The sequence below is a fragment of the Molossus molossus genome, unplaced genomic scaffold, assembly GCF_014108415.1.
Source record: "Molossus molossus isolate mMolMol1 unplaced genomic scaffold, mMolMol1.p scaffold_m16_p_4, whole genome shotgun sequence".
Classification (NCBI taxonomy): Eukaryota; Metazoa; Chordata; class Mammalia; order Chiroptera; family Molossidae; genus Molossus; species Molossus molossus.
In genome coordinates this window covers 84,234,043-84,261,854 of record NW_023425377.1, presented here as the reverse complement: position 1 = coordinate 84,261,854, position 27,812 = coordinate 84,234,043, and the positions used below count along the sequence as shown (strand labels likewise).

General features: G+C 38.4%; 1 protein-coding gene across 1 annotated transcript in view; it reads left to right on the top strand.

Moving 5' to 3' along the window:
- Positions 1-27,812, top strand: part of KIF13B (kinesin family member 13B) — a 209,586-nt gene that overhangs the window by 43,213 nt on the left and 138,561 nt on the right. Inside the window, exon 3 of the mRNA XM_036240641.1 lies at positions 25,868-25,880. Within this exon, the coding sequence (XP_036096534.1) occupies positions 25,868-25,880 (13 nt within the window). The remainder of the gene's footprint in view (positions 1-25,867; positions 25,881-27,812) is intronic.

Genomic DNA, 27,812 nt, shown 5'->3' with positions numbered 1-27,812 from the left:
AAAGAAGTGAACAGGGAATTTAGTTTTTGGATCTTCTCATTGATGATAAAAAGCATTATATATAGGCATTATATTGCATATAGTGTGTTGGATTCTTTTTAAGGATTTTACCTATAAGTACAACAAAATTACTTACAAGATATAAGCACCATGATTATCTCAACATTTTCAGAAGGGGAATGAGACAGGAAGGTATTAATATGATTTCACAAGATCACACAATTAGTAAGTGGCAGAGCTGGGATTTGGATTCGGGTCTGCCTGAGCTTTTCTCTCCCAAGCCAGATGTGCTCAGGGCTTCTCATTGCCTTCTAAGATTTGCCCAGAGAGTGTCTTCTTAATCTTTAAACATTTGAAAAAAAATTGGTTAATTCTGATTAGAGCAAAACTATAGACATTCAACAGTTATTGATTATTGATTATAATTGATTATATCTCATATGTGCAACCCTGGCAGAGTGCTGGATAAGGGAAAGATAAATATGGTATGTTCTTTTTTCTCAAGGAACTTACATTCTGGAGTTAGGAAAACCCATATACAGCTAAGTGTGCTGTATTCATTAATTTATTAAACAACTATTAATTGTTTTCCGTGTGTCAGAATAGTGTTGATCTTAAGAAAACAATGATGAATAAAAGGAAATTTGGGCCTCAGTTTCATAGAGCTTATTAATCCGGCAGGGGTATTATAAACTGATCTAAACCATTTTGGCCCTTTATAATTAGATATTAGTAATCTCCTGTGATTAGAGCTAGCTGAGAGCTTGCAGACCTTTCCCCCCATAACCACACTACCAGGGGTATGTTACCATGAAATTCTGACTGAATTCTGCCACATATTTATTAGCAGGCAGGCACTACATTAGTCATGTAGCCTGCTCGTGTAAGCTCAATGAAGTCACAGCTTTCGGACAATCACCTTACTAGAAAGTTTCCCTTGAAACAAATGTAGCATGAGTTGATACCCTCTGGTTAGAATTATGTGACAGAATCTGAAGTCAGGTCTGGGTAGAGCCCTCAGCCAAGAACAGTAATATCAATGGCACAGGGTGTTAGGTTTGTGAGAATCCGATACTTTCTTCTCTCAAGAATGGAGGTACCTGTATAATATTTCTAGTCTGTTTTACATGGTTTATGATATTTCTGATAGTTTTAACACTGTGCACTTTATCAGTAAAAAATTATTTCTGACATTCCTTGTGCTGATTAATGAAAAATGAAAGCTGAAGTCATGTAAAACCTGTTTTCAGAGAAATTCTTAAGTTTATTTTTGCCACGAACCCCTTTGGCAATGTGATAAAGGCTGTGGACACTTCTCAGAATAATCTTTCAAAAGCATAAAATGCAAAGGATTACAAAGGAAAGCATATAATGAGATATAGTTATCAGAAATATTTTAAAATATGTGATACAGTAATATGTGCTTCTTTATTATTGTATGAACTAACAAGATCTAGTCTTGAGAATAATTGCTTTAATTTCAAAGTTGTGATGCACGTAAAATGCAAGATATTTGCAACAATTGACATGAAAATAGCTGTGATTTTTATTGGTGACATAGTCACTGCTAATACTGTTTTCATTACCTACATTTGTTATTGAGGATGATCACTAAATTTCAGAAGTTAGTGAAAAGGAAAAGTGTAACTTTTCCCCCAGCCATCTTCATAGTTGCCCATTCATTCTATCCAGGTTCAGAATCCCTACTCTAGAGTGTGCATTTTCGATTACATCTTTCAGATGCTACCTAATCAACCCTGCCATGTATATGCATGATTAGGATATGAAGTGTTAACTAATGATCCCTCCATGTTGATTAAAACTAATGCTTGTATTTATCACTATTTTTCTTTTTTTATATAATTTGGTAGGGATCATGAGGCTATACAAATAAAGAATAGAGTGTACATAGAATTCCATAGGAGAGAGCTATGAAGTGTTTTAGAGTAAAGACAAATGCATTTTGTCTAAAATAAGGACAATATGGTAAAGGGATCTAGGCAAACATGAGTGCAGTGATGTACTGTGGCTGTTAGAAAAAAATGGGGAGAAAGAATGAAAGTTGTAATTACTGTAAATCTTTAAGGTTGAAAAGAGATCATAGGAAAATATGTGATTAGGGCTTTGTTCTGTCTAGTTCAGACATAAAGATATTTCAGTTATGGAGAATATCATGTCGGTGGGGGTGGCAGGTGGAAAGACAGAATGGAGCCACATATGAAGGAGGGCAAGACCTAGAAGGTTCTTCCACATATGAGTGACATAATTATGTAGTCACAGTTATGAGCACTTCACACACATTAAGTTATTTAATTCTCACAACAGTCCTTTTATTATTTGCATTTTACAGATGGAGAAACAGGCAGGGAGAGATTAAGTATCTTGCACAGAGTCAAAACTAGGCCTTGTCTGGCTCCACTGGACTCAAAACAACTCAATACAAGATTACACTGGTGACAGTGTGGAGGATAGATTAGGCAGGAGCATGACTGGAGATAGGAAAATCAGGTCAGACTGTTAAAATGATACTGGCAAGAGGTGGTAAAAGAGGCCTGAACGCTGAGCATTAAGAACAGGTGAAAAGAAATTTCCAGCTTGGGAATCTTACACCTTATGTTTTCAAGTTAGACAACAGTCACAAAATAGGATATGGAAGTCCAGTGTTTCTGAGTAGAGGTTTTCACCAGCCAGTTTTAACTATGTACTTGCTGGAACGATTCCTGTGTTACAAGTATCCCTCCCCAACTGAAGAGTGTTCATTATGAGCAGGATTTTATTGTAATCACCAGTTAACGTTTATAGTAAGCACCCCTTTAGCTACTTGTGTAGATAGGAACACCAGTGGAAAGGTTTCCAAATGTTACATTGTATGGTGACTAAGCTTACAGTTGTAAATGATACTTAGACTGTGTCACAGCAAAAGAAACATTCAGAATCTGGCTCATTTGCTAGCAGTCAGTTTAAGAAAACTTTAGAGAAATGGGAGGGACAGTTTTAGGCCAATGCATTCAGGATCTGGAGCACGATTGATTCATCTTTGATGTAAAATATAGCAAACACCTCAGTAAGTACTGACTTCCTAGGCCCAGGAAGAAGTCTCTGGCAATATAGTGAGTTCTCAAAGAGATAGATTAAAGAGGGCCCCTGAAATGTGAATTTACCTTACTACCTGGCAGATAAATAACCAAGGTCTATAGTTCTCCAAAATATGTTTGATTGGAGCTAAATGGGAGTTTATAAAACATGCCTAATCCACATTCTGCATTTAAAGACAGGCTAAGTCAATTGGTTTCTGGACACAAATCTTTCTATTGGCCGACTCTGGATTCAGTTCCTGGCCTCATTGATTTGACAGACATTTCTTAGGAGCCTGTGGGCGAGTGGTAGGGAAGGCCCATAGATGTCCTTTCCCTGCTCACTCACCCACACAATTCTAGCTTTTTCATAACTTTCATAGGCTTGGGAGAGATGCTTCTTTATCTCAAACTCCTCGATATTTCTGGTCAGAAATATTTCTGTTGTGTGGCATGACTTTCTCCAGCAGTTTTAACACATGCTGGCCCATATTCCCACGTGTGCTAAGCTACGCCCCAGACGTGTGCATTTGTTTTCTCTCTGTGACCAGTGAATGCACGAATTTACCAGAGCTATTCATTATAAATTTACAATTATAGTAATACATATAGAAAACTTTTCTGTGAAATTAAAGTTTTCATACATACTTAATTTTAGTTACACAAATGGGTCTACATAAGTAAGAACAAGTAAACCAACTAATTTGTCAATTTTTTAACATGAGTTTGGAAAACCTACTTTTTTATGTAGCAGGCTTGACTTTAACGGACACCCCCTTGCCCAAATTATTCCGTTATATCGAGATTTTTACTGTAATGGACTACTGTATCATTCTTATTTAATTATTTTTTAAAACTTGTTATACCATAGTTCAATGCATGTTAATCCAAGGGATACTATGTCTTTATCATACTTCTTGTTTTGCAAATAGCTTAGTTATACATTAATTTTTATTAAAAATTAAAGAGAAATAGCATATTTTTCTATCTTGTCCTTTATCCATTTTAAATTACTAGATGTATATAATTTAAATCTCTACTTGATTACTTTTTTAGTAACCTCTTACAAAATGTATTTTATAAGTTAGTTGTCTTTGAGATGAATGTTTATACTTTTGTTTAGATTTAAAAATGAGATCAGGTTATTTTACAGAAAATATGTTTGATTTACCTGATTATTTTGATAATAAGATCATCAAAATAGGAGCCTGTGGGCGAGTGGTAGGGAAGATAAAGATTTAATAACAAAGCTACATTCTAGTTAGATTATAGGGCAGACCTTTCCATAACTTGAATCAGCTAAATATGCAGCTTCAATGTTTGGAGGAAACTACATTTAAATCACATCATAAGATGAAATCAATTTGTCAAATAGTATTATTTTGTCAAAGGTATAATGAAGATTTGATTTTTCACAACCCTTTCCGAGTTTCAGAGGTTAGGCAAAGTTCCACTACGTGAAATAAAAGCAGATGTAATTAACTTGATAAGTTATGATGAAGTTTTTGGCATGTATCCAAAAAACTGAGTGCATGAGTACACTATGACCTGGGTCACAACTCCTTTTATAAGTCAGGTAGTTTCCAATTCTTTGCTTTCAGGAGACCTAATTTATTTCATTAGGTTATACATCATTAAAAATAACATGTGATGTTAGATCTGTGTATGTTTTCTTTGGGGGGGGGGGCATGTACTATGGCAGGAGTGCAAAGATTTGAGTGCTGTTTCTATAACATACCTCCTTCTAGTTTCATCCCCTATATTTGAGCAAGGTTATCAGTGCTTTGCTTTTGTAAAAAAAAGAAAAAGACCAGAATTCATGCTCATTGCTCTTTCATTTTAGTCATAAGTCATAGTCATCCCATGCATTCATTTCATTAAAAGATGCTTTTCCAATACAGTTTTTACTTTTTACATTTACCAGAATTTGAAATATATTTGTTTCGTTCTGATCAATCATGTACTACTAATAGTATTGATAGCTCAGTGCAGAAGAAAAGTAACCAGATAACAGTGCGGTGAAGATGGTAGTAGTAGGGAGTGGGGAGGAGAAGCTGGCAATGGGGGAAAAAAGGAAGGACATGGGTAATACTTTCAACAACAAGGATACATTTTTAAAAAAGAAAACTAACCAGAGATATAAAAAATTTTAATTCATATAGGTATTTTTGCAGAAGAGGAGGACGGGTGATTAACAAAGGAATTTACACTAGGATAAAATAGTTTTTGGAAAGTGGAATGGAAATATGAATTCATGGGGAGAAAGTGAAGATATAAAATTACTGACTATAAAAGAAGAGGGTTTGGGGTGTTAAAAGGAGAAAAAGGAGGGACATCTGTAATAAAAAATATTAATAAGTTAAGTATTAGAAAGTATTCTTTCATTTAAAAAATGGTTGTAGTAATAAAATATCCTTACCCAAATATATAAACATTTATGGTACCTGGATACCAATGGATATAGTAAAAAGGAATTTTACTTTAAAATACAACATTTCAGAAACTATATTCTTTTTAGTTATTTAAACTCATTTTTGAAAAAATTTATATGACAGCTTAAAGATGTATAAGGACTTACAAGATTTTTTGTGGGTACATGAACGAAGAAACTTGACAGTTACTCTAGCTACTGTGTGTATACCTTGATTTATTACTCTTAGACGTATATTCATTGACTCCCTGAAGATCTTAGCTGATATGTACAAGCTTTTTGCCTCTTCCTACTGTGTTTAATATTATTTTTATTTCTTCTGTTGGTCATTTCTGTGATGTTTTTACATAACATATTGAAACCTATATTTCTTACTAAATCAATTTTAAATGTTACTCCTTCACTCCTTCTGTACCAAGACCTTCCCTTTTTAAATTCCCTTTCACAACCCAGTTGCTTTTTTCATGTTGACATTATTTTGTATGTGTGTATCCATCCATACACATACCTATCTGCCTACTTGCCCATTCATCCATTCATCCATCTATCTATCCATCCATCTCTTATCTCAGTGCTAAACCAGGTAGTGCTTAGTATTGCTTGATCTTTTCTGGACTCTTTATCACAACCCATAGGCTATTTAATGGAGTGTGTTCTAGCATAAAGTTTAAATAAATTCTCATCAGTTGCATCAGTTGCATCAGATTATACCACATTTTTGTTTGCCTTGTATTTAGACCATGACTCATTTAAATAACTTTTTATTTTTTCTTGCAGTTTTGTTTATTTTTATTGTTGTTAGCATTTTTTTTTTTATCCTCACCCGAGGACATTTTTCCATTTTTTGTTCAGATAGAGTAGGAGGGAGGGAGGGAGGAAGGGAGAGAGAGAGAGAGAGAGAGAGAGAGAGAGAGAGAAACATTGATGTGAAAGGGACACATCGAGTGGTTGCCACCCGCATGACCCAGGGCTGGGGACAAACTGCAACTGAGGTACGTGCTCTTAGCGGGAACCGAACCTGGGTCTCTCTGGACCGCAGGCCGATGCTCCAACCGCTGAGCCAAACCGACCAGGGCTAGCATTTTTTTTTTAATCCTCACCCAAGGATATTTTTCTGTTTTTCTTCAGACAGAGTGAGGGAGAGAGAGAGAAACATCTATGTGATAGAGCCACATTGACTGGTTGCCTCCTGCACCACCTGGTTGTGGGGACAAAATCGCAACCAAGGTACATGCCCTTGATCAAAATTGAACCTGCGACTCTTTGGTCCATGGGCCCAGTCTCTAACTGCTGAGCCAAATCAGCCAGGGCGTGACTGGGGAGATTTTAAACCAGGCACCTAGTGCCTTGTCTCTTCTGGACCAGATCTTATTCTGGAGTTTTCTCCAAACTACTTGACCATAGAGTAAAATGAGACCGGTTGCTTCATCTTGTTATCATAGTCAAAGGCATTCGTCATTTTATTTTTGAAAGAACATCTCGTCTCTGTTGGGGTTTTAGAAAGTCCATACACAACACCCCCTTTATTTCCTACCCCAATTCTGAAGTGGTTGTCACGCAAACAGTAAGATAGAAAGAGGAAATACACAAATCAAAAATTAAAACACTAACACATGTTGCTTTTTATGTGCCAGCGCTTTTCTAATCTTCATAGCAATCATATAAAATAGGTTCTCCTGTTGTCTACATTTTACAGATAAGGGAACCTGAAGCATGGAGAGGTTAGTTGCTCACGGTCACATAAAAGTGGTAGAGCCGGGATTCAACATCAGCAATTTGATCCCAGAGCCCAGTCTCTTTACCACTGTTTTCCTGCATCCCATTTCACCTCAGTTACTGATAGATCTGTTGGAGACAATGGCTTTAGGGCTGTTGGCCAAGTGGGCTTCCTGATACTGCACCCCTGATTTATAGCTCTACCCAGGCAAGCTGGACAACTGCAGGCCCCCCATGTGGTATGGAGGAGCAGAGCCCATGTACCCAGCTCTAACACCGCTAATTTGATCATTCCTTCTTTTCCTCAGGAGATCAGAGTGACGGGGCTTGGAGACATCAGGAGTGTTACTTGGAGTTCTTCCACATGGAAACAGGGAGCATGAGGAGTAAAATATTCCCCCCTAACACTCTCAGTTCATTTAAGACCAAGTTTTTTTGGGGTAGTTAGCATAGTTTGGGCAAGAGCTGGAGGAGGGGCAGTCTTCCCCCAAACAGAATCCTGAAGCTCATCATATAGCCTTAGCTCTGTGCCACTGTGTATGCGTATCCACCCAGCTTCCCCTGGCTTATTGCCCACTTTCTCATGCTGCCTACTTTATTTGAAGGCAGGGGAAAAAAACACACGACAAACAAGAGAACCAGTCAGGTCATTTTAAACAAATATCCTTCCTCAGGTTTCCTGAAACAAGCTAAGTTGTTTTTAACTTGTTCTCCCACATCATCTGCCATAGAGAAAGAGAAGCAGAATATTACAGTTGAAGGAGCATAGTTTTAGAATGACAAAGTTAGGTTTGAATTCAACTTTGTCACTGAACAAATTAATCTCTCTGTGCTATTCTTGCCTTACCACTCTATAAAATTGAGTATAAGACCTACTATAGGGTTGATGTGAAGATTAGAACTAAATTATACTAGGTATTTGACACGCAGAAACCAAAGGTAGCTTCTATTGTTAATAAAGATAGAAAACTATAGACAAACTTGTTGAATGCTTAAAAATAATTTCAGCAGTTATACGAGCAAGTTTCTTAGGCAAGTCTCCTTTTAACATTGCTGGGAAATGGGAACACTGATTAATATTCAGGTATTCTGTTGGTTATCTGCAGATACACTCATGTATGAAGGTGAGTGCATAAAATGAATCTGCAAGTATACCTCCTGTATGCAGTGCTGGTTACTTATATGTTGTATGCAAATTGAGTTTTAATTTTAAGAATTCATACTCTCATCTACTGTTTTATTTCTAAGAGTCTGACTTTGCATTCAAAAGCTTCCAGTGCTTTTTCTCTTTGTCTTTAAGCTAATGCATTCAAAGATTGCTGCTTTCTTCAGAATATTTTAGCTGATTGAAGAATACCATAAGTTCTGAAGGCACACTGTTTCTATAAGAGTTGGTTGGTTATATTTGGGGACATGAAATAATCAAAGGATTTAGGTTTGTTTTTTTTCTTCTTTAAGATATTTCTCATGTCCTGTGTCCTCATCCCCTACATCCCCTCTCTCCCCTGTGTTGCACAAAAATTGATGTATTTTGCTAGTTTGTTAGGTAGTCTTAACAAGTATTTTTTTTTTAATTTAATTTAATTTTTTATTTTATTTTTGTTACAGATTAACAAGTCTTTACTGTCTAGATACCTGTATCCTCTCTCCCCTCTTCCCCACATACCACTTAGTCTACTTGGGGACTGGAACACATTTCCTCGAGGTTTGTTTGCCTATTCAGGAAACCAGACTTTGTGAGGGAAGGAAGGAAGACCGAAACAAAAACATGAAAACTAATGCAGGGAAGGAAGAGCCACTATACATACTTGACTTTAGTAACTTGGTCCCGGAAAGAAAATGCGGTATTGATGATCTCACCAAACCTACATGTGTTTTATTTTGTCCCTTTAGCAGAATATTGCTTCTACTTTGGTTTGAATCCCCAATCTAGTATTTAATTGTTGACCTTGAGCAAGTTACTTAATCTTGTTGAGCCTTAGTTTCCTGACTTATAAAATGAGGAAGATAATGGGATCTGTCCTTTAGGGTTGTTGTGAGATTTAAAGAAAAGAGTACACGAATGCATTTGCAATAGTTCTTAGATGAACATGTATTGAATCTAAATTTGAACCCAAGCCCTGTCCCTGCCCCCTCCTCATAGGACATTGCACAGCAGTGTGAGATAGAGTATGTAGGGGTAGCACCACCTGATTACTGAAGTAGCAGAAAGGTCTGATGAGGTTAAGTGACTATTAGGATCACAAAATTAATGTAAAGCAGAAGGAAAACTCAATGAAAGCTTTCTAACAGCTAGTGTAGAGTGTTTTCCCCTACTGCATCAAGCCACCAAGACAAGGTCTTTAATATCTAATGATTTGTTATTTTATCATCTACATTGAAAGCTTCTCAGGACTTCACCTGTTAAGTCCATGGTACCATCTGATTATAGACGCTCTAATAGTTAGACTGAATGCATTAAAGATTACTTTGGCATAATGATTTAGGTGTATGTGCTGAGTCATCCAGTATGGATGCTAGTAATTATTAAAATAAATTTGTACATATTGAGCTTGATCCAAAAAAGATTGACCTGAATTTTAAATAGGCAGTTTACACAAGTATTAAATGTGAAGTTAAATACATGCTAAGCATATGACCCCACCGCCCTACTCTTAGATATCCAAGGGAATAAAAATGAGTGTCTTCACAAATCTGTGAAGGAGCTCAAAGGTGGCTAGAGGTAAAAGTAGTGAATGAAATAATGGAAATGGTACAGAGAACTAAGCATGAATGAGAAAAAAGAAAAAGTTTAGATTTGACCCAGATTTTGTCAGTCCTTGTAATAGTCTAAAAATGTAGATAGAAACTAGATTGTGAGAATTGTTTTTTGTTTGTTTTTTTTTTGCCCCTAAAGTGAAATATAAACACTTAAAAGACTTTCAATCTCATTCTTTGATCCTTATGGAAATACAAATTAAAATCTTGATGAGATGCCACTTGATACCCACTTGAAAGGCTAAACTATATATAAGAGAGACAGTATTAAATGATGGTGAAGGTGTGGAGCAACTGTAACTCTGTATTGCTAGTGGGAATGTAAAATATTACATATGCTTTGGAAAACTGCTTGATTGTTTCCTAAAATGGTAGATATACACTTACTCTATGACCTAATCGTTACCCTCCTTAATGTTTATGCAAAAGAAATTAAAGTCTGTCCTGGCCAGTTTGGCTCAGCCCTCGGACTGGGGCATCTTGAGTTCGATTCCTGGTGAAGGACATGTACCTGGGTTGCGGGTTTGATCCCTGGTCCCTGTCAGGGTCATGCGGGAGGCAATCGATGTGTCTCTCTCACACTGATGATTCTGTATCTCCCTCCCTCCCTCCCTTCCACTTGATTTAAAAGTCAGTGGAAAAATATTCACGGGTGAGGATTAACAACAACAACAAAAGAAATGAAGATTTGTTCTTGAATGTTCATAGCAGGACTATTCATAATATCTCCCAACTGGAAACAACCCAAATACCTATCAGCTGGTGAATAGATGGACAAAATACTGTTCAACATCAATACAAAGGAACAGAGAACCGATAGCATGGTACATGGATGAACCTCAAAAATAAGCTAAGTGAAAGACACGATACAAAAGACCACATATTGTATTATTTCATTTATATCAAACGTCCAGAAAAGATGAAGGACAGAAAGCAGATCAGTGGTTGCCTGGGGCTGGGTGTAGGCTGGGGTTGACTGCAGTCAAACATGAAGGAACTTCTTGGTGTGATGGAAATGTTCTCAAAGTAGATTGTAGCGAGGGGTGCACAACTCTATACATTTACTAAAAGTCATTGAAATGTTCATTGAGAATGGATAATTTTATGGTATATAAATTATAGCCCAATAAAACACTTAAAAACACATAAACATATTTAGAATATATTGGGTTGTTAATATCTTTAAAACTATTGCATTTTTTTTTTAGCTTTTTTAAAAATTGATTTTTAGACAAGAACAGAGAGGGAGGGAGGGAAGGAAGAAGGGAGGGAGGGAGGGGGAGAGAGAGAGAGAGAGAGAGAGAGAGAGAGAGAGAGAGAAAGAAACATTGATGTGAGAGCTAAACATTAGTTGGCTGCCTCCTGCAACCTACAAGGAATTGAGTCTGAAACCTGGGCATGTGCCTTGACTGGGAATCGAACTGGCAACCTTTTGGTGCATTGGAAGATGACTAACCAACTGAGCCACACCAGCCAGGGCTATTGCATTTTTTTAGACATCATAATTGGTAACTCTTAAGAAAATGCCAAGGTTTTAACTGAACTTTGTGATTTAGTGCCTGATTCCTCTTCTCAAACTTAACTTCAGTAGCCCATCATTGTCTAATTCATACAAAGTGTAAAGAAAGCTGGGATGATTGTAGATGCATGTAGTTTAAACAGTCTTTCCTGTCTAAAATAGGAATTTCCTTGGTTTGGGAATCCTTTGGGCTCTTACTGGTTTAGGCATTTTGGGTTCCTCACCTTATCTATCTATTTCTACAGCTTTGTTCTTAGGCTGTAAAACATTGCCACTTCCTGGTAGTGGCCTCAATTTAATCCATAACTTCTTTTTCCTCTTTCTGTATCTTGATTCTTCATTCCACAAATGACCAAGGCTTTTATTAATTTATTTTGCTTTCTCTGTTATTTCGTTACCTATTAAAATCAGTATTTAAAAACATGGAAATGATGAAAGCATGGTGAATTTTGGGTAACAAAACATTTATTTTGGGGAATCTTAGCACTAAAGTAAACATACAAAATTCCTGCTTACCAAAAAAACAAAAAGATGAAAAAGGCAGCTGTAACTGTACAATGAGGGTTAGGTGTCTTGTTTTTTCAAATTTCAGGCTTTACTCGTAGTAGAATAAAGAATATTTGGGTCTGTGACATGTAGCAGATAAGTCCAGGTTAGTTTTGGTGAGAAGAGATGAGTATTAATAGTGTAATTAAAATTGATTTAAAAATACAGATTCAAGTTTGATTTGGAAGTTTACAGAAAAAATATTCTGTTCATCTTATTACATTTTTCTTTGTAAAGCTTTCTGAGTAATTTCTAAATATTTTATTTTTAATTGCTTTGTTGTCTGACACATTTAACATAATTTTAGTATTTTATGGTTTTTCTTAGTACACTCCCTCTACGGGCACCTCAGACTGTGAAATTAATTTCAACGAAGAACAAGAATGTTGTCATTCATTAGTGATGCTCACCATGAGGTTGCAATGGGGAACTGGCTGTTTGGCTCCATGTTCACAGCACCCAGCACTTTTCATGCAGACTTTGAATCAGGCAGACACCAATTTGAATCTTACTTCCAACTCCACTAGCTGTGTTAAATTTTTTTTCATCCTCCCCCGAGAATATTTTTCCATTGATTTTTTTAAAATTTATTTTATTTTTTTATTATTATTTTCTTTTGCTATTACCCAGATTATTTATTTTTATCTGTATTTGAGAAAACAGATTAGTCTCATAACTAATAAATAAACCAAGGACCACAAATAGATAATGAAAATAACCATATTCTTTCAATGATTGTTGATCACCATGGTGAAATTTGATCATTCATTCACTCAATAAACACTGTGCTAGGCCCGCAAGGGAAAGAATAATGGTAATGTCTTTGAAGTTCTCTGTCTGGTTAGGGGAATACACATGCGATGGATAATTACACAGCTGAGCCAGAGTTATTACTTGTAAACAACAGAAACAAGTTCATTTAAATGGAAAAATAATTTAAAAAATTGTATTGGAATGGGTTCTGATATGGGGTAAAATGGAGTAAACATACTGTGTTTCTCCCACTGAATGTAACTAAAATCCTTGAGCAGGGTGCATGTAGCATCTGAGCATTCTAAAAGGTAAATGGTAGCAGGTGGACTGGGAAGGAAACCTGACTTCAAAGTATGAAAATTCTAGTTTTGAGTTTCCTGGGATTTTTGTTTATTTTTAACCAAAATTTAAAATATTTGCTCTGCAATAGCCATTTAGGATGAAATGATAAGCTACTGACTGGGGGGAAATTCTTGTAAACATTTTCTTTTTTTTTAAACTAGAAACTCTTACTAAAGAGTTTTTTTTCCCTCTTTACTGATTTTAAAGAGAGAGGGAGTGAGAGAGAGAAACATCAGTGAGAGAGAACATCAATCAGCCGCCTCCTGCATGCCCCCCACTGGGGACTGAACAACATGGGCATGTGCCCTGACCAGGAACAGAACCGGCGACTTCCTGGTGCATGGGTTCGATGCCCAACCACTGAGCCACACCAGTCGGGCTGTAAACATTTTCAAGAAAGGACTTGTTGGTTGAGTGCTGTCCATTGATTTTTTTTTTTTTTTTTTTATCCTCACCTGAGGACATTTTTCCATTTTTTTGTACAGATAGAGTGGGAGGGAGAGAGAGGAAGAGAGAGAGAGAGAAACATCGATGTGAAGGGACACATCGAGTGGCTGCCACCCGCACGACCAACCAGGGCCGGGGACAAACTGCAACCGAGGTACGTGCCCTTAGCGGGAACCGAACCCGGGTCTCTCCGGACCGCAGGCCAACGCTCTAACCGCTGAGCCAAACTGGCCAGGGCTCCAGTAGTAGTTCTTTCCCAGATAGTTAATATGGCCTCTTAGAGTCTCACCTTCTGCGTGTGCAATTTAGTATTCAGTCAGAGACAGGAGATCCCATGCAGATTCCTGAGTTCTTTCTCTGGATTTCTTCTCTCTGGCCAGCAAATTCCAGGTGACTCGGCTTCTCAGATATCCCACTTCTATCTTTGGAGAGGTGGGAAGAGGTGATGTTGTGGAGAGCCTTTCTTGCTTAAGGAGTTTGACTTTTATCTTGTAGGGAATAGGGAGCCAATGAAGGGTTTTAGGCAGAATTATGAGCTGATCAGATATGTGGATTAGATACATACTGGTGAGTGAAGAATTGTAGAGAAGATTCTGGAGGCAGCTAGCACACAGTTAGGAAGCTATGTGGTGGATAGACCTAGAGGGAGATGAAACAAGACATCGCTATGTCTGCTACCTAACCATATGGCTCACTCCGTTACTTCCCATAGGCCTCTGTGCGAACGCCATTCTGTGAAGCTGTTTCTGGCCACGCTGTTTAAAATGTCAGCCCCAGCTCCCCTCCACATTCCTCTTTCCTGTTTTATTTTTTCCCATAGCACGATTACATATTTATTCATTTATTCTATTGTAATAGAATTTAAAATCTTATAGGGCTAGGGTTTTTATTCAACTGATTTGTTCAACAGTGTCTCCAATACCGAGATTAGCGTCTGGTTTATAGTAGATACTCAGTAAATATTGCAGAATGAAAGAGTGAATGTGTTTAAGAAACATTTCAAAGATGAAAACCATATTCCAGGAAAGCGATACACACAGTATTCTTCAATTAGTTAATTAAGCAGTTTATACCCTTCTAAGTAATGAAATATTTAGATGGAGAATATTTGGAAATTGAGTTCCCATGCAGGGAAGCTAAGGAAATTTTTGCTAGGCAATGGATTTGGGGAATAATTATAGTAATGAGCCAGAAATTTCAGTTTTTGTCAACCTGCTAGCTGATGTAAACCCCAAGTTAACATTGCATCATGGATCAAAATCACAATAATGATATCTAACATTTATTGAGTATACATGAATATATGCACATCAGGCATTTTAAGTATGCCCCCCCCCCCCCGAAGTTCCTGGGCTTTCCAACTAAGTCTGAGTTCTAGATACATGAATTTCTTTACAATATGCTTATTGTAAAGACAAGGGCTGCTGATTCTAATGACATTATTGCTACAAGTGACATTTGAGTTTGGGATTCCTGGTTTAGGATTTGATAGCCAGGATTATGTTTTAGGGTGTTAAAGGGGATTGCACCATTTAATTGGGTAGGCAGTCTCTGTAGTGTGGTCCTGATATGATTGTGATGGGTCTCCATTTTAGATTCTTGGGATTGGATTGGGAAACTGTCTCTTTTTAAAAATGTTATTAATTTATTTTTGTTACAGGTGCTGTTCCTTTTTTTCTCCATTGACACCCTCCTCCCCTTCCCCCCACCCCATACCTGGCTTTGTTGTCCGTGTCCATCGGTTATGCATACATGCATATAAGTTCCGTGGTTTATCTCATCCTTCCCCCCACCACCCCCTCTGCTGAGGGTTGTCAGTCTGTACCCTACTTCCACATCTCTGGGTCTACCCAATTCCTCAGACTGTTATGTTCATTATATTCCACAGATAAGTGAGATCATGTGATATTTGTCTTTCTCTGCTTGACTTGGGAAACCGTCTCTTTATTGGTGTGAATTTGTGAGTCTCTGATTTCTTTGAGTATGAAGAAAATCCTGTTCTGCTGTTCTTAATAGCAGGAATTTAAAACTCGGCTGCCTGCCTGGCAGGTCCATATGGAAGATAGCAGTGTGAGTGTGTGGGAATTTAGGCCTGGTGTTTCCAGATCTTCGGGCTTTTCAAGAGAAATCTAATGCTGAAATCTTCTGGTTTTCTACTTTTGGTCAGTACTGTGAGGACTAAACAGAAAAATACACCTGTGGGCTCTACTGGGCCTGTGGACCTTGAGGGTGTGACCTCTGGTTTGGAGACTGACGTGTATGTAGAAAGCGTGAGGGCATGAGAGAGTTAATTTCATGTTTAGTAAAAACCTTTTCCAGATAACTCCAACTCAATCAAGGAGAAATCTAATCACGTTACTACAATCAAGAAAACTGGAGGAATATAGATTGATAAAACTTGAAACTTCAGATAACCACAAACACCGAGAGAAGTAAAAATTATAAGAGCTTTCTTTGCCTGGAGCCTAACAGTATTCAATAATCTATCCTACTCTGTGTATACCTTGAAGTTATTTTAACATGTAATTATTGAAATGAATGTGTATTACTTTGTTAACATAGGATGTGAAATATATTTTATTTAAAACCCCCCACAAATGCATCAATATTGGTTTAATTCTTTGGCCAGATTTACATTTTCTTATAAATGAAAGTGGACAGTGAATTAAAACTTACTCTGCTTGTGTGTTTGATTGAGTTAATAGTGAATGTATTGTTTGAATTATGTTATCCCAGTATATGGTAATTTGATATTATGGAATTTATAAACCAGGGTTTTCATATTTCCAAAGTTTTGTGATTGTGAAATATGCCAGTTTGTGGTTCAGTGGCCATGTCCTTTGGAAGTCCCTCTATTCTCAACCAATTGTGGTTTGTATGGGTGGAAGTTTCTAATAGAAGAGAATTGTCAAGCTGTCTTTTCTGTTGCTTTAAAGAAGTTTCTCCAAGGACTGTGTATCAGAGGTAGTGACTGGAATGTCCTTCCATTTTTTTTAGGCCCCTCTTCCTTCACCTTCTGGCATACTCAGCACTCACTTCTGATCTTGCATTCTGTGGATGCACTTTCTGTCTTCATGTCATTTCATTTATATTTATCTCCTAGCTTCATTGAAGGTGGAATTTGTTTTTGTTTCTTATTTGCCTTATTGTTTTGGGGATGATTTTAGAGGGCAGGGATGGTGGTGGCAATGTTTTTATTATATCAGGAACACTGTAATTGAGAATAACATAAGGGACCTAATTTAGATTAGATGTTTAAGGAAGATACATCTAGGGAAATAATAATTAAGCTGTGAAATGACAAATGAATGGGAATTAGCCTCAAGATTTCAGGGCAGGAAGAAAATCATATATGTGGACCCTGAGACTAGGAAACTGGGTACACTGGACCGATTAATTAGAAAGGAAGAAAATGAAAGATGATACAAGATGTGGTTGAGATAGAGGCAGAGGCCAGGTCACCTAGAGAGCTTAAAAAGTATTTGCTGAATAAGCAAAAAGCCTTGTGCTGACCCTGGCCGGTTTGGATCAGCAGTTAGAGCGTTGGCCTGTGGACCAGAGAGTCTTGGGTTCGGTTCCCGCTAAGGGCACGTGCCTTGGTTGCAGTTTGTCCCAGGCCCTGGTTGGGGTCATGTGGGTGGCAACCACTCAGTGAGTCTCTCTCACATCGATGTTTTTCTCTCTTCCCCCCTCTCTCCCTCCTGCTCTAGTTGAAGATAAATGCAAAAATGTCCTCAGGTAAGGATAAAAAAAAAAAAAAAAGCCTCGTGCTGGTAAATGCAGAAAGACACACTCTGTCCTTTAGAAGCTTATAGTCTAGCTGAGGAGATGACTCACACATTAAAACGTTTATATCATGTGACAAAATGATAGGTAATACCTAGCAGTAGAGATCATTTTGACTTATAGGAATTGGGGAAGAAAAACTCACTTTTGATTAGGGTCTTGTGGAAAGATCCTTTTCTTTTCAATTTTTTTTTTTTTTTTTTTAATGAGTAACATGGGAGGTCCCATTTATTATTATTTTTTATTTTATTTTTTTTCAAATCTTTATTGTTGGATGTAAAATGTATTACAGATGTTCCACATTTTTCCCCCATTGACCCCCTCCTCCCCACTCCCGCCCCCCTCCCACCTTTTCCCACACTATTGTCTGTGTCCATTGGTTATGCATATAAGTTCTTTGGTTTATTTCTTCCCACCCCCCCAACCCCTTTCCATTTGAGGTTTGTCAGTCTAGCAATGAATTCGTGCTTCTTAATCCCTTCACCTTTTTCACCCATTCCCCCAACCCCCCTCCCATCTAGCAACCAACAGAATGTTCTCTGTATCTATGAGAATGTTTCTGTGCTTCCTGTTCATTTTGTTTGTAGATTCCATTGTTGATAGATATGTATTCACTGCCATTTTGTTTGTTCATACATTTTATCTTTTTCTTCAAAAAGACCCTTCATCATTTCATATAATAACGGTTTGGTAGTGATGAACTCCTTTAACTTTTTCTTATCTGGGAAAGTTTTTATATGTCCATCAATTCTAAATGACAGCTTTGCAGGATAGAGTAATTTTGGTTGTAGGTTCTTGGTTTTCATCACTCTGAATATTTCTTGCCACTCCCTTCTGGCCTGCAAAGTTTCTTTTGAGAAATCAGCTGACAGCCTGATGGGAACTCCCTTGTAGGTAACTAGCTGCCTTTCTCTTGCTGCTTTTAAGATTCTCTCTTTGTCTTGAACCTTTTGCATTTTGATGATGATGTGTCTTGGTGTGGGCCTCTTGGGGTTCATCTTGTTTGGGACTCTCTGTGCTTCCTGGACTTGTATGTCTGTTTCCTTCACCAAGTTAGGAAAGTTTTCTGCCATTATTGTTTCAAACAGGTTTTCGATTTCTTGATCTCTCTCTTCTCCTTCCGGCACCCCCAAGATGCGAATGTTGGCACGCTTGAAGTTGTCCCAGAGGCTCCTTACACTATCCTCATTTTTTTGGATTCTTTTTTCTTTTTGCTGTTCTGATTGGGGATTTTTTGCTTCTTTATATTCCAAATCGATGGTTTGCTCCTTGGATTTACATACTCTATTATTGAAGCTGTGTAAATTATTCTTTATTTCAGTTAATGCCTCCTTCAATTCTAACTGTGTATCCATGATTTCTAACTGGTCCTTTTTTATGCTCTTGAGGCCCTCGCTAAGTTCATTGAGCATCCTTATAAGCAGTATTTTGAACTCAGTATCTGTTAGGTTGCTTATCTCCTTTTCGCTTAGTTCTTTTATTGGGGTTTTGTTCTGTTCTTTCATTTGGGACCTGTTTCTTTGTATCCTCATTTTGGCTGCCTCCCTGTGTTTGTTTCTGTGTATTACTTAATGAGAGGTATGGGGCTAGGTGAGACCAGATGCTGCTCGTTTGAAAGAATTTAGGAAAAACCTGAAGCAGGATCCAGGACAGGCCAATCCTATGGTTAAGCAAGTGGCAACAGCTTGGGGGGGCTTGAAAGTTGTGTGGGGCGGGGCGGGGCCTCAGGGAGTCAGCAGGGCGGGGCTACCAGTGTGAGCCAGGTTACTGGAGTCCCAGATATGGTGACTGTCTGCCGCCCCCGGGAAGGGCTCACCAAAGAAACAAAGGCCTCTTACAGCACGTTTGTCCTCTAGGAAGCCCCCTCTCCAGTCCTCGCTCCAGTGCCAGACAGCTCAGTTCTTCCCTGTATGTCTCTGGTGCCCCTCGAGCTGCCTCCCCTCCAAGCTTAGAGGGAGAGAGTCCGATGAGTCCGTGCGCGGGCCCTTTAAGGAGCTGCCTGGGGCTCCAGCCAGGTCAGCTTCCCTGAGCCTCAGTTTCCGCTGGTTTTTCCAGCCAGAAGTGATGGGGACTTCTCTTCCTGGCACTGGAACCCTGAGTGGGGCACCTGGTGTGGGACGGGGACTCCTCAGTCCTCAGGAAGGACCTTCCCAGCCGCGGGAGCCTCCTGATTTTTATCCGCCACACGTGGGTGTGGGACCAGCCGCGCCGCCGCTGCCACCCCTCGGGCTGCCGCCCCTCCTACCAGTCTGGATGTAGCTGCTTTTTTTTAATTCCGTAGTTGTAGGACTTCCATTCAGCTTGATTTCAGGCGGTTTTGAATGACGGTTGTTCTGTAGTTTAGTTGTAACTTTGATGTGTTTGTGGGAGGACGTGATACCACATTTACCTACGCCGCCATCTTGACCGGAAGTCTCTTTTAAATTCTTACCTGAGGATATTTTTTTAAATATCTTCAGATAGAGGGGTAGAGAGAGAGAGAGAAAGAAACATTGATGCGAGAGAGCTATATCTATTGGCTGCCTCCCGCACGACCCCAACCAGGACTGGGGACAAACCACAAGCGAGGTATGTGTCCTTGGCTGGAATCAAACCCACAACTCTTTGGTCTGCAGGCTGACACTCCAACCGCTGAGCCAAACCGGCCAGGGCTGTGGAAGGATTCTTGAGGGAGAATGAATTTGATCTGAGTTTTTCTCACATGAGTAGGACTTAAATAGTTGTTAGTGAGAGTGGAATTATCTGAGTGTATGCCTGTGGAATACAAGAAGTTAACTAGGTTGCTGGAGAGGAGGAGTCTTCTATGGGTGTGATGTGGAGTATGATGCTTGAACTGTAGCTTGATTCACCTCTGTACCAGTGATGTGCAATAGAAATGTTGAAATATGACTTGTTGACTGCTTAATGTTAGTTTTCTTGTTGTAAATAAAAAGTTATGCCCTGGCCGGTTTGGCTCAGCGGTTAGAGCATCGACCTGCGGTCCAGAGAGACCTAGGTTCTGTTCCTGCTAAGGGCATGTACCTCGGTTGCAGGTTGTCCCCAGCCCTGGTTGAGTTTTGTGGGTGGCAGCCACTCGATGTGTCCCTTTCACGTCGATGTCTCTGTCTCTGTCTCTGTCTCTGTCTCTCTCTCTCTCCCTCCCACTCTATCTGAACAAGAAATGAAAAAATGTCCTAGGATGAGGATAAAAAGAAAAAAAAAGTTATACAAGTATTCCAGTATAATGTCTCATTCATTCTGCATCCTCATTAGATGTTTTTCTGTTCTCTCTTTAGATAATTGTACTGATGGGTGCTGTTTTGTTTTTTTTTTAACACAGTGCTAATTATTCTAATATTAAAGAGATATCCCTCTTTTTTTTTTTTGCTAATCCTCACCTGAGGGTATTTTTTCCACTGATTTTTACAGAGAATGGAAAGGAGTGTGGGGGTATGGGAGGAGGCGGGGAGAGGGAGAGAAACATTGATGTGAGAGAGCACATCAGTTGTTTGCCTCCTGCATGTGCCCTGATCGGGGCTGGGGATCGAACCTGCAACCCAGATGCATGCCCTTGGCCTGGAGTCAAACCTGAGACCCTTTGGTATGTGGGCCTATGCTCTAATTGAGCAACACCAGCCAGAATGAGATCTCCCTCTTTTTTTTATCTTTCTCCAGCAGGTTCTAGTGGGGTCTAGTCTCCAAAGTGACAGAACAAGTCTGTTCTCCCAGTACCCCAAGTGTGTGAGTCTCCTCACCTTTGAAGGTGGGCATCATGTCTTCTCTGGTCCAGGCTACATAGTTCCAGTTCTTTGTTTTATTCTTTCAGTAGTAGCATTTCTTAAACTCCTCTGCATCATGAATGCTTTTCTCTCTCCAAAATACTCCACTCTGTCAGTGATACTTTTAAAATTAATTCTTCAAAATTGAAAGGAGTGTTACAAATGTTGAAGAAACAATGACTGGGGATATCATGATATTTGTACTTCTTAAATTAGGCTAGATGAGCAAAGATTTTAAGCTTCCTGTGTGGTCTAGTCAGGTCTGATTTTTCAGGTAGGCTAGCTTTATTTCTCATGTGAAAAGCACACTGGGGGAGGGGTGACAAAGCAGAAATAATGATCATCACACAGATTGTTGTTTGGTTGCTGGTACTGCCAGCTAAGTCCAAAAAGAAGCAACAATATCATTACGTAGTTTGGCCGTATTAGAATAAGCTCTTTGTGATGTATACATCCGTTATAGAGCCTAGTGGAATGGGATCTTGTTAAAACAATGATTCCAAATATTTCTAATTGTGAAGGTTTCAGCAACTTAAATCTTTAAAATCAAAAGAAGTGATGATATTTGGATATAATATTTGATTTGGGTAGTTGACAGCAGTAATTGATTTATAATTCATCATTCTACTGACATTGCTTTCTGTTTTACACATACACGATACTTTCTGGTTTATTTTTGGACCCCATATTAGTTTTATTAGTGTTATTGTCAAGAGTATTAATAAAAATGAACAAAGATCACTTATATAAAATCATCACTAAGTTTCTTCTCCATATGGTGGTGTTCTAAATGTTAGGAATATAATTTGACTTAATTTTCTGATGTAATGTATTATTTAAATGAGAAATGAGCATAAGCCAGGTCAGTAAAAAGAAGGAAGTGAATAGCTTTTTCACAGATAACAGTTCTATCGAAAATATGCAACCAGGTCATTTGTTATTTTCCAAGCTGTCCCCTTCCTGAAAAGCATATCCATCCATATTGGTGGTCCACCTGGACTGTTAACATCTTCAGTAAGCAGACAATCACCATTTGGGAAATAGCATTTGTTGCAGGCAAGGCTCATCAGTGGAAGCTACAATTTGTGGGTGACAGTATGATGAGATATTATATTTATGTAGTCTCGAAGTCTCCCCCACAAGAAAAATGTACAGAGGAAAAGCTAATGTTACAATGGAGAAACCTAGCAGATACAACTGGAACCAAGTGATCTGAGTTACCATCATCAGAAGTGAGACATGGACATCATCATGTGCCTTCTGGTATGATGCACTGAGCAAGGCACAGCGTTACTTCTGTATTGTGCTTGCCAAATTGCATAACCTGAATTTAGTCACGAAGAAGCATTAGGCGGACCCAGATTAAGGGACATTCTACAAAATAATTGGCTAGTACTCCTTAAGAGTCAGGGTCACGAGAGCCAAACTGTTCTAGATTGGAGGAGATATGATAGTTGCATGCAATGGGGTGATCTGGACCAGAAAAGACATCAGTGGGGCAGTTGGCAAAAATATGTATGAGGCTGGTTCTAGATCATTGAATAAATCTTGTTGATGGTTAATTTCCTGGTTTTGATCATTATAGCTGTGATTATATGAGGTGTTAACTTTGGGGAAGCTGGATGAAGGGTACACAGGAATTTTTTTTATACTATTTTTGAAACTTTTGTAAGTCTAAAAGTATTTCAAAATGAAGTTAAGCCACAACCATAATATAAAGTAATTTAACTCAGCAGAGAATAAGACTTTCATGTTTTTACCTTGTGACGTTTCTTTTGATTGGTTTCCTTGCTTCCTAAATCTCCACTGTGATGTGGGTAGCTGAGGTTTCTTATTAAGGAATTTTGGGATAAGTGAGGCATTGCTGGATTGGATTGCAACTACAGTTTGAAAGGTTTTGTTTAATTAATTAATTTACTTACTTATTTTTGTACAGAGCTGTAATTACATCTTTGGGTTTCCAGTGGCTCTGTAGGTTATTTGAGCTTTACTGTTGCAGCCACCAGAATCCCTGCCTGGAAACTTAGCTCTGTAATTAATTCACTGGTTTGTCTCTGTTTTTTATTATTATGTTCTGAATTCAGGTTAGTCCCATGAATTTTTCCACTATGTGTCATATATTATTGAATTTCATGTTTGTTGGTTGTTGCCTAGGAAGAGTTGATTTTTGTATAAAAATGTTTTATTTAAAATGGAAATATCATACCAAATATCTTATTTTTTTCTCTCAGAAAAGACAGTTTGGAGTTTTTGTAAATATAATGAATAAGTAAACTTACACTGGCATAAGCACCAGCTGGTAACCTTTTATTGGGTAATAATTAGAATGGAAGAAATTAATACATGGAAATGTTCTTTTAACAGAAGCAGTTGTTAATGTATGACTCATAGATTCTTAAATCTAGAAGAAACTTGACAAGGCTGTTTTGACCAGTATGGGAGAGGAAAAGAACATGGACTTGGGAGTCAGGAGACATAGTTTTGCATCCCAGATTCATCGCTCCTTATTATTGTATCTTGGACAGTTCATTTAACTTTTCTGAGCCTTAAGTTTCTCATCTGTAAAACTGGAATAATAGTAGCATTTTGCAAAGTTGTTGTGAGAAGTGAAGTAGCCTGGCTGGTGTGGCTCAGAGGATTGAGTGTCGTCCAATGGACTGGGAGGTCCCAGTTCGATTTCTGGTCAGGGCACATGCCTGGGTTGCTGTGCAGGAGGCAGCGGATCAGTTCTCTCTCACATCGATGTTTCTATCTCTCCCATCCTCTCTCTCTAAAAAATCAATAAAAGCATATTTTAAAAAGAAGGAGTAAGTGAGGTAGGATGCAATATGCCTGGTCTAACGTGGGCATTTCATATATGGTGGTTCTATTCTGACCTCCAGCCAGATTTATTTTTAAAAATTGTTTTTTCTTTATTGATTTTAGAGAGAGAGGAAGGGAGAAGGAGAGAGAAACATCAATGAGAGAGAACATTGATTGGCTGCCTCCTGCATGCCCCCCTCTGGGGATTGGGCCCACAATCCGGGCATGTGCCCTGACCAGGAATCAAACTGGCAAACTATTCGTGCATAGGTTGATGCTCAGCCACTGAGTCAAAGCAGCTGGGCTCCAGCCAGGTTTATAACTAAGCTGTCTGCAGTTGAGAGAATCTGCTCTGCTTATAAAGATCTATAGAAAGATGATAGCATATGTCAGTAACTTCTATCAGTATTAAAAAAAATTTTTTTTCCTTTATTGATTTTAGAGAGAGAGGAAATGAGAGGAGAGAGAGAGAGAGAGACACATCGATGAGAGGGAACATCGATTTGTGGCCTCCTGCATGCCCCTCACTAGGGATCAGGCCCACAACCTGGGCATGTGTCCTGACCGGGAATCGAATCGGCGACCTTGGTGCATGGGTCGCTGCTCAACCACTGAGCTACATTGGCCGAACTTCTACCAGTATTTCACAAGTCATTTCCTAGGGAAGTTTTTCCGTATCTCTTATTTCAGAGAAATTATTTTCTTTTATATGTTAGCCACATTACTCCAAAATCTATTAGATAAGTGTCAGTCATTTGTGAGACGTTCCTTTGTGTTTTAGTGTTCTTACTGAAATCATTTGATACAGATAGCATATTAAATTTGTTTTAGGAGAAAATCTTTTGAGACATAGGGGACAAGAAGATGTACAGACAGTTGGAAGGAAACATTTCTATGTATAGTTTTCTTGCAAGTTTTAGATTTGCGTTGGCACTTTGAACCTCTGAGAGAGATCAGCAATTCCTTAAGTTCCAGTCATTGTTCCTGTTTTACTATAGTTTCAAAAGTACTCAAATTTATTCCTCAGTTTTCTGATTTTGATATTGTACTGTTGGTTTGTAAGCGAACATCATTATTTTGACTAATTACACACTGAAGTGTTTAGAGTTGAATGGACATACCTGCAACTTACTCTCAGGTGGTTAAGAGCATAATATACATGTGTATGTGAATATATTATCTATAGAGGGAGGGAGGCAGAGAAGGCTGTGGTAGCCCTGGCAGTGTTAACAGTTGGTGAATTTGGGTGAAGGCAGTTCTTTGTGCTTTCCTTATAACTTTTCTCTAAGTTTGAAACTCTCTCAGAATTATATTGGGTTGAGTTATATTCCTGTACCCTGAGGAGATGTAAGTGAATGGCAGTTTCAGAGGGAGGGAGGTTAGAAGCAACTGGGGAAGCATAGAAAATGAGTAATTCAGTAAATTCACTGGCAAAAAAGTTAGTTGTTCCTTTAATTTAACTTTTTTTCCTAGCCAGAACAGAATTCATTTTGTGTAGAAAGGCCTGTACAGAAAGAGAGAAAGCTAGCTGCTACTGTGTCAAAGCAGGGAAAACTAATTGGAAGTGAAATCAGATGATAAAAGTAAAGAATTACTTTACTTCGTATATGTACATACAAGGATAAAAAGAACGTATAAGGCAGAAATATTAGTACTTTAAAAATTATCCAGTGCTCAGGTAATCTGTCTTCTACCAGAGAGGTACAAGTTAGTTTTCTATAATTACCACTCTATTCTACTAGTTAGTAGATATTAATTGGTACTATATTTTAAATTGCTATTGATTTCAAAGTTAATATTTTATACTCTTAATAAAAAATTACATGATGTTTATGATTATTTTCCCTTTCAAAAGTCTTCTAAACAACAAAAAAAATTTTTTGAACCTTCTCTCTTTTCTTTCACATCAACGATGACATCTCTTTGGGGAATGCAGAAGCCAGCCAAAGGTAAGAGATTTGGTGTATTATGCAATGCTTGTCAAGATCTTAGGTGCATATTTTTGAAGTACTGGTAATTTTCTTCTCAAAAGTATTTTCTCTCTGTCACTTTTGTAAAGGTAATGCAAGCTGTGTTAGCCTCTTTATAAATCTGAAGCCATTTATTGGCATAGGAGGGACTGGAGGCTTATGGAAAAACTGTATTTGTACTTTGACCAATTATGACCGGTCTCCTGGCAACTACAACACAGATTCCTTTTGTGCTTTGCTGTTCACCATGGATTGGCTCAAAACTGGTCGTTCCAATCTGTGGTCAGAACTGCCCTAGGCAGACTCATCCACGTTGCTCCCAAGACAGCTGGGGACACATTCTCAGGCCAACAGAGACCTGCCCTGGCCCACAGCTTCCTCAAGGGAACATGCTTTCATCTTAGATTTGAGGCCAGATGCGAAAGAAACTTCAGTGGGTTTCGTCAGTTCCTGTATCTCAGGGAATTTATAGTTGTGCCACAGTGGACACCAGGACACCAGGACTATATTTTTGAATTGATCATTCTCTGAAGTTACTTGGAACTGTCCAGGAAATTCAGATTTTTGTCTGCAATCTTGGAGTTTTATTTTAGAGTCTATGTTGAATTGTAATTCCATTCTCTATTATTATTGCTAAAATATTATAGGCATGGCTGTCTGGGACTCTGAATGATGTAAAAATAGTTTAATATGGCACTCATTTCTTTATATTTGTAAAACTAATCCTATTAGTTTTATCTCATCTTTGTTATGTAAAGGTGCTGGATTTTTTTTTTTTTCAATTTTCAGTTTTAGTTTATTTTAGAGAGAGAAGAAAGGAGGGGGAGAGAGAAAGAAACATCAATGTAAGAATGAAACTGATCGGTTGCCTCTCTATGTGCCCCGACCAGGGATTGAACCCACAACCTGGGTATGTGCTCTGACTGGGAATCGAACCCGAGACCCTTTGGTGTATGGGACGACACTCCAACCAACCCAGTCACACCAGCCAGGGCAGTGCTGGATTTTTTTCCCCTTAGAACAGGGGTGGAGATTGTAGCAGAGATGTGAGGAAACATCACATGGCTGTTTAAAAATTATCCATGCTGTATTTAATTCAACTGTATATTTGTATATTAACCATTTAGAGAAACTTTGTTGACATAAAAACTATGAAAGGACACACACCACATTATTAACATAGGTGTTACCTTTGGGAGTGGTATGTTTGGCGAATGGGAGGCCTTTATTTTGTACTTTACGCTTCTGTGTTATGTGACTTTGTTATAATGACTGTGTGTTTCTTCTCTGTTACTTGAAAAAAAGATTTTATTAAAAGTTTTAAGGAAAAATGTTTATTTAGAAAGAAAAGGGTTTATTTGCTTTAGGAAATCCATGGCTGGAAGAGTCCTGTAATAATTTATAAAATTGCTGAAACTTAAAGAAGACTATTCAGTATTGTTAGTAAATAAGAACTAAGTGTTCATTAGTTTTTAACTTTGTGCCAGGCAGTGGGGGTTTCAAAAAATTGGAGGAGCCCAGCCGGTGGGGCTCAGTGGTTGAGCGTTGACCCATGTACCAAGAGGTCATGGCACATGCCCAAGTTGTGGGCCCGATCCCCAGTGGGGGGCATGCAGGAAGCAGCTAGTCGATGTTCTCTCTCATCGATGTTTCTGTCTCTCTCTTCCTTCCTCTCTCTAAAATCAGTAAAGAAAAAAATTGTTTTTTTAAATTGAGGGAATAAAGCTAATTTAGCCTAGTAGTGGAGAGCCTAGTGGTGAGCAGACTGCTGGCTCACAGGCTGGGTTCAACTCCCAGCTCCCCTCCTGCCAGCCACCAGGTTCTTAACTTCTTTGTACCTCATGGAGTTATCAGCTATTGATCTAGTTAATTTAGTGATAGCTTCTCTACTGGAATTGAGACTAAGACATT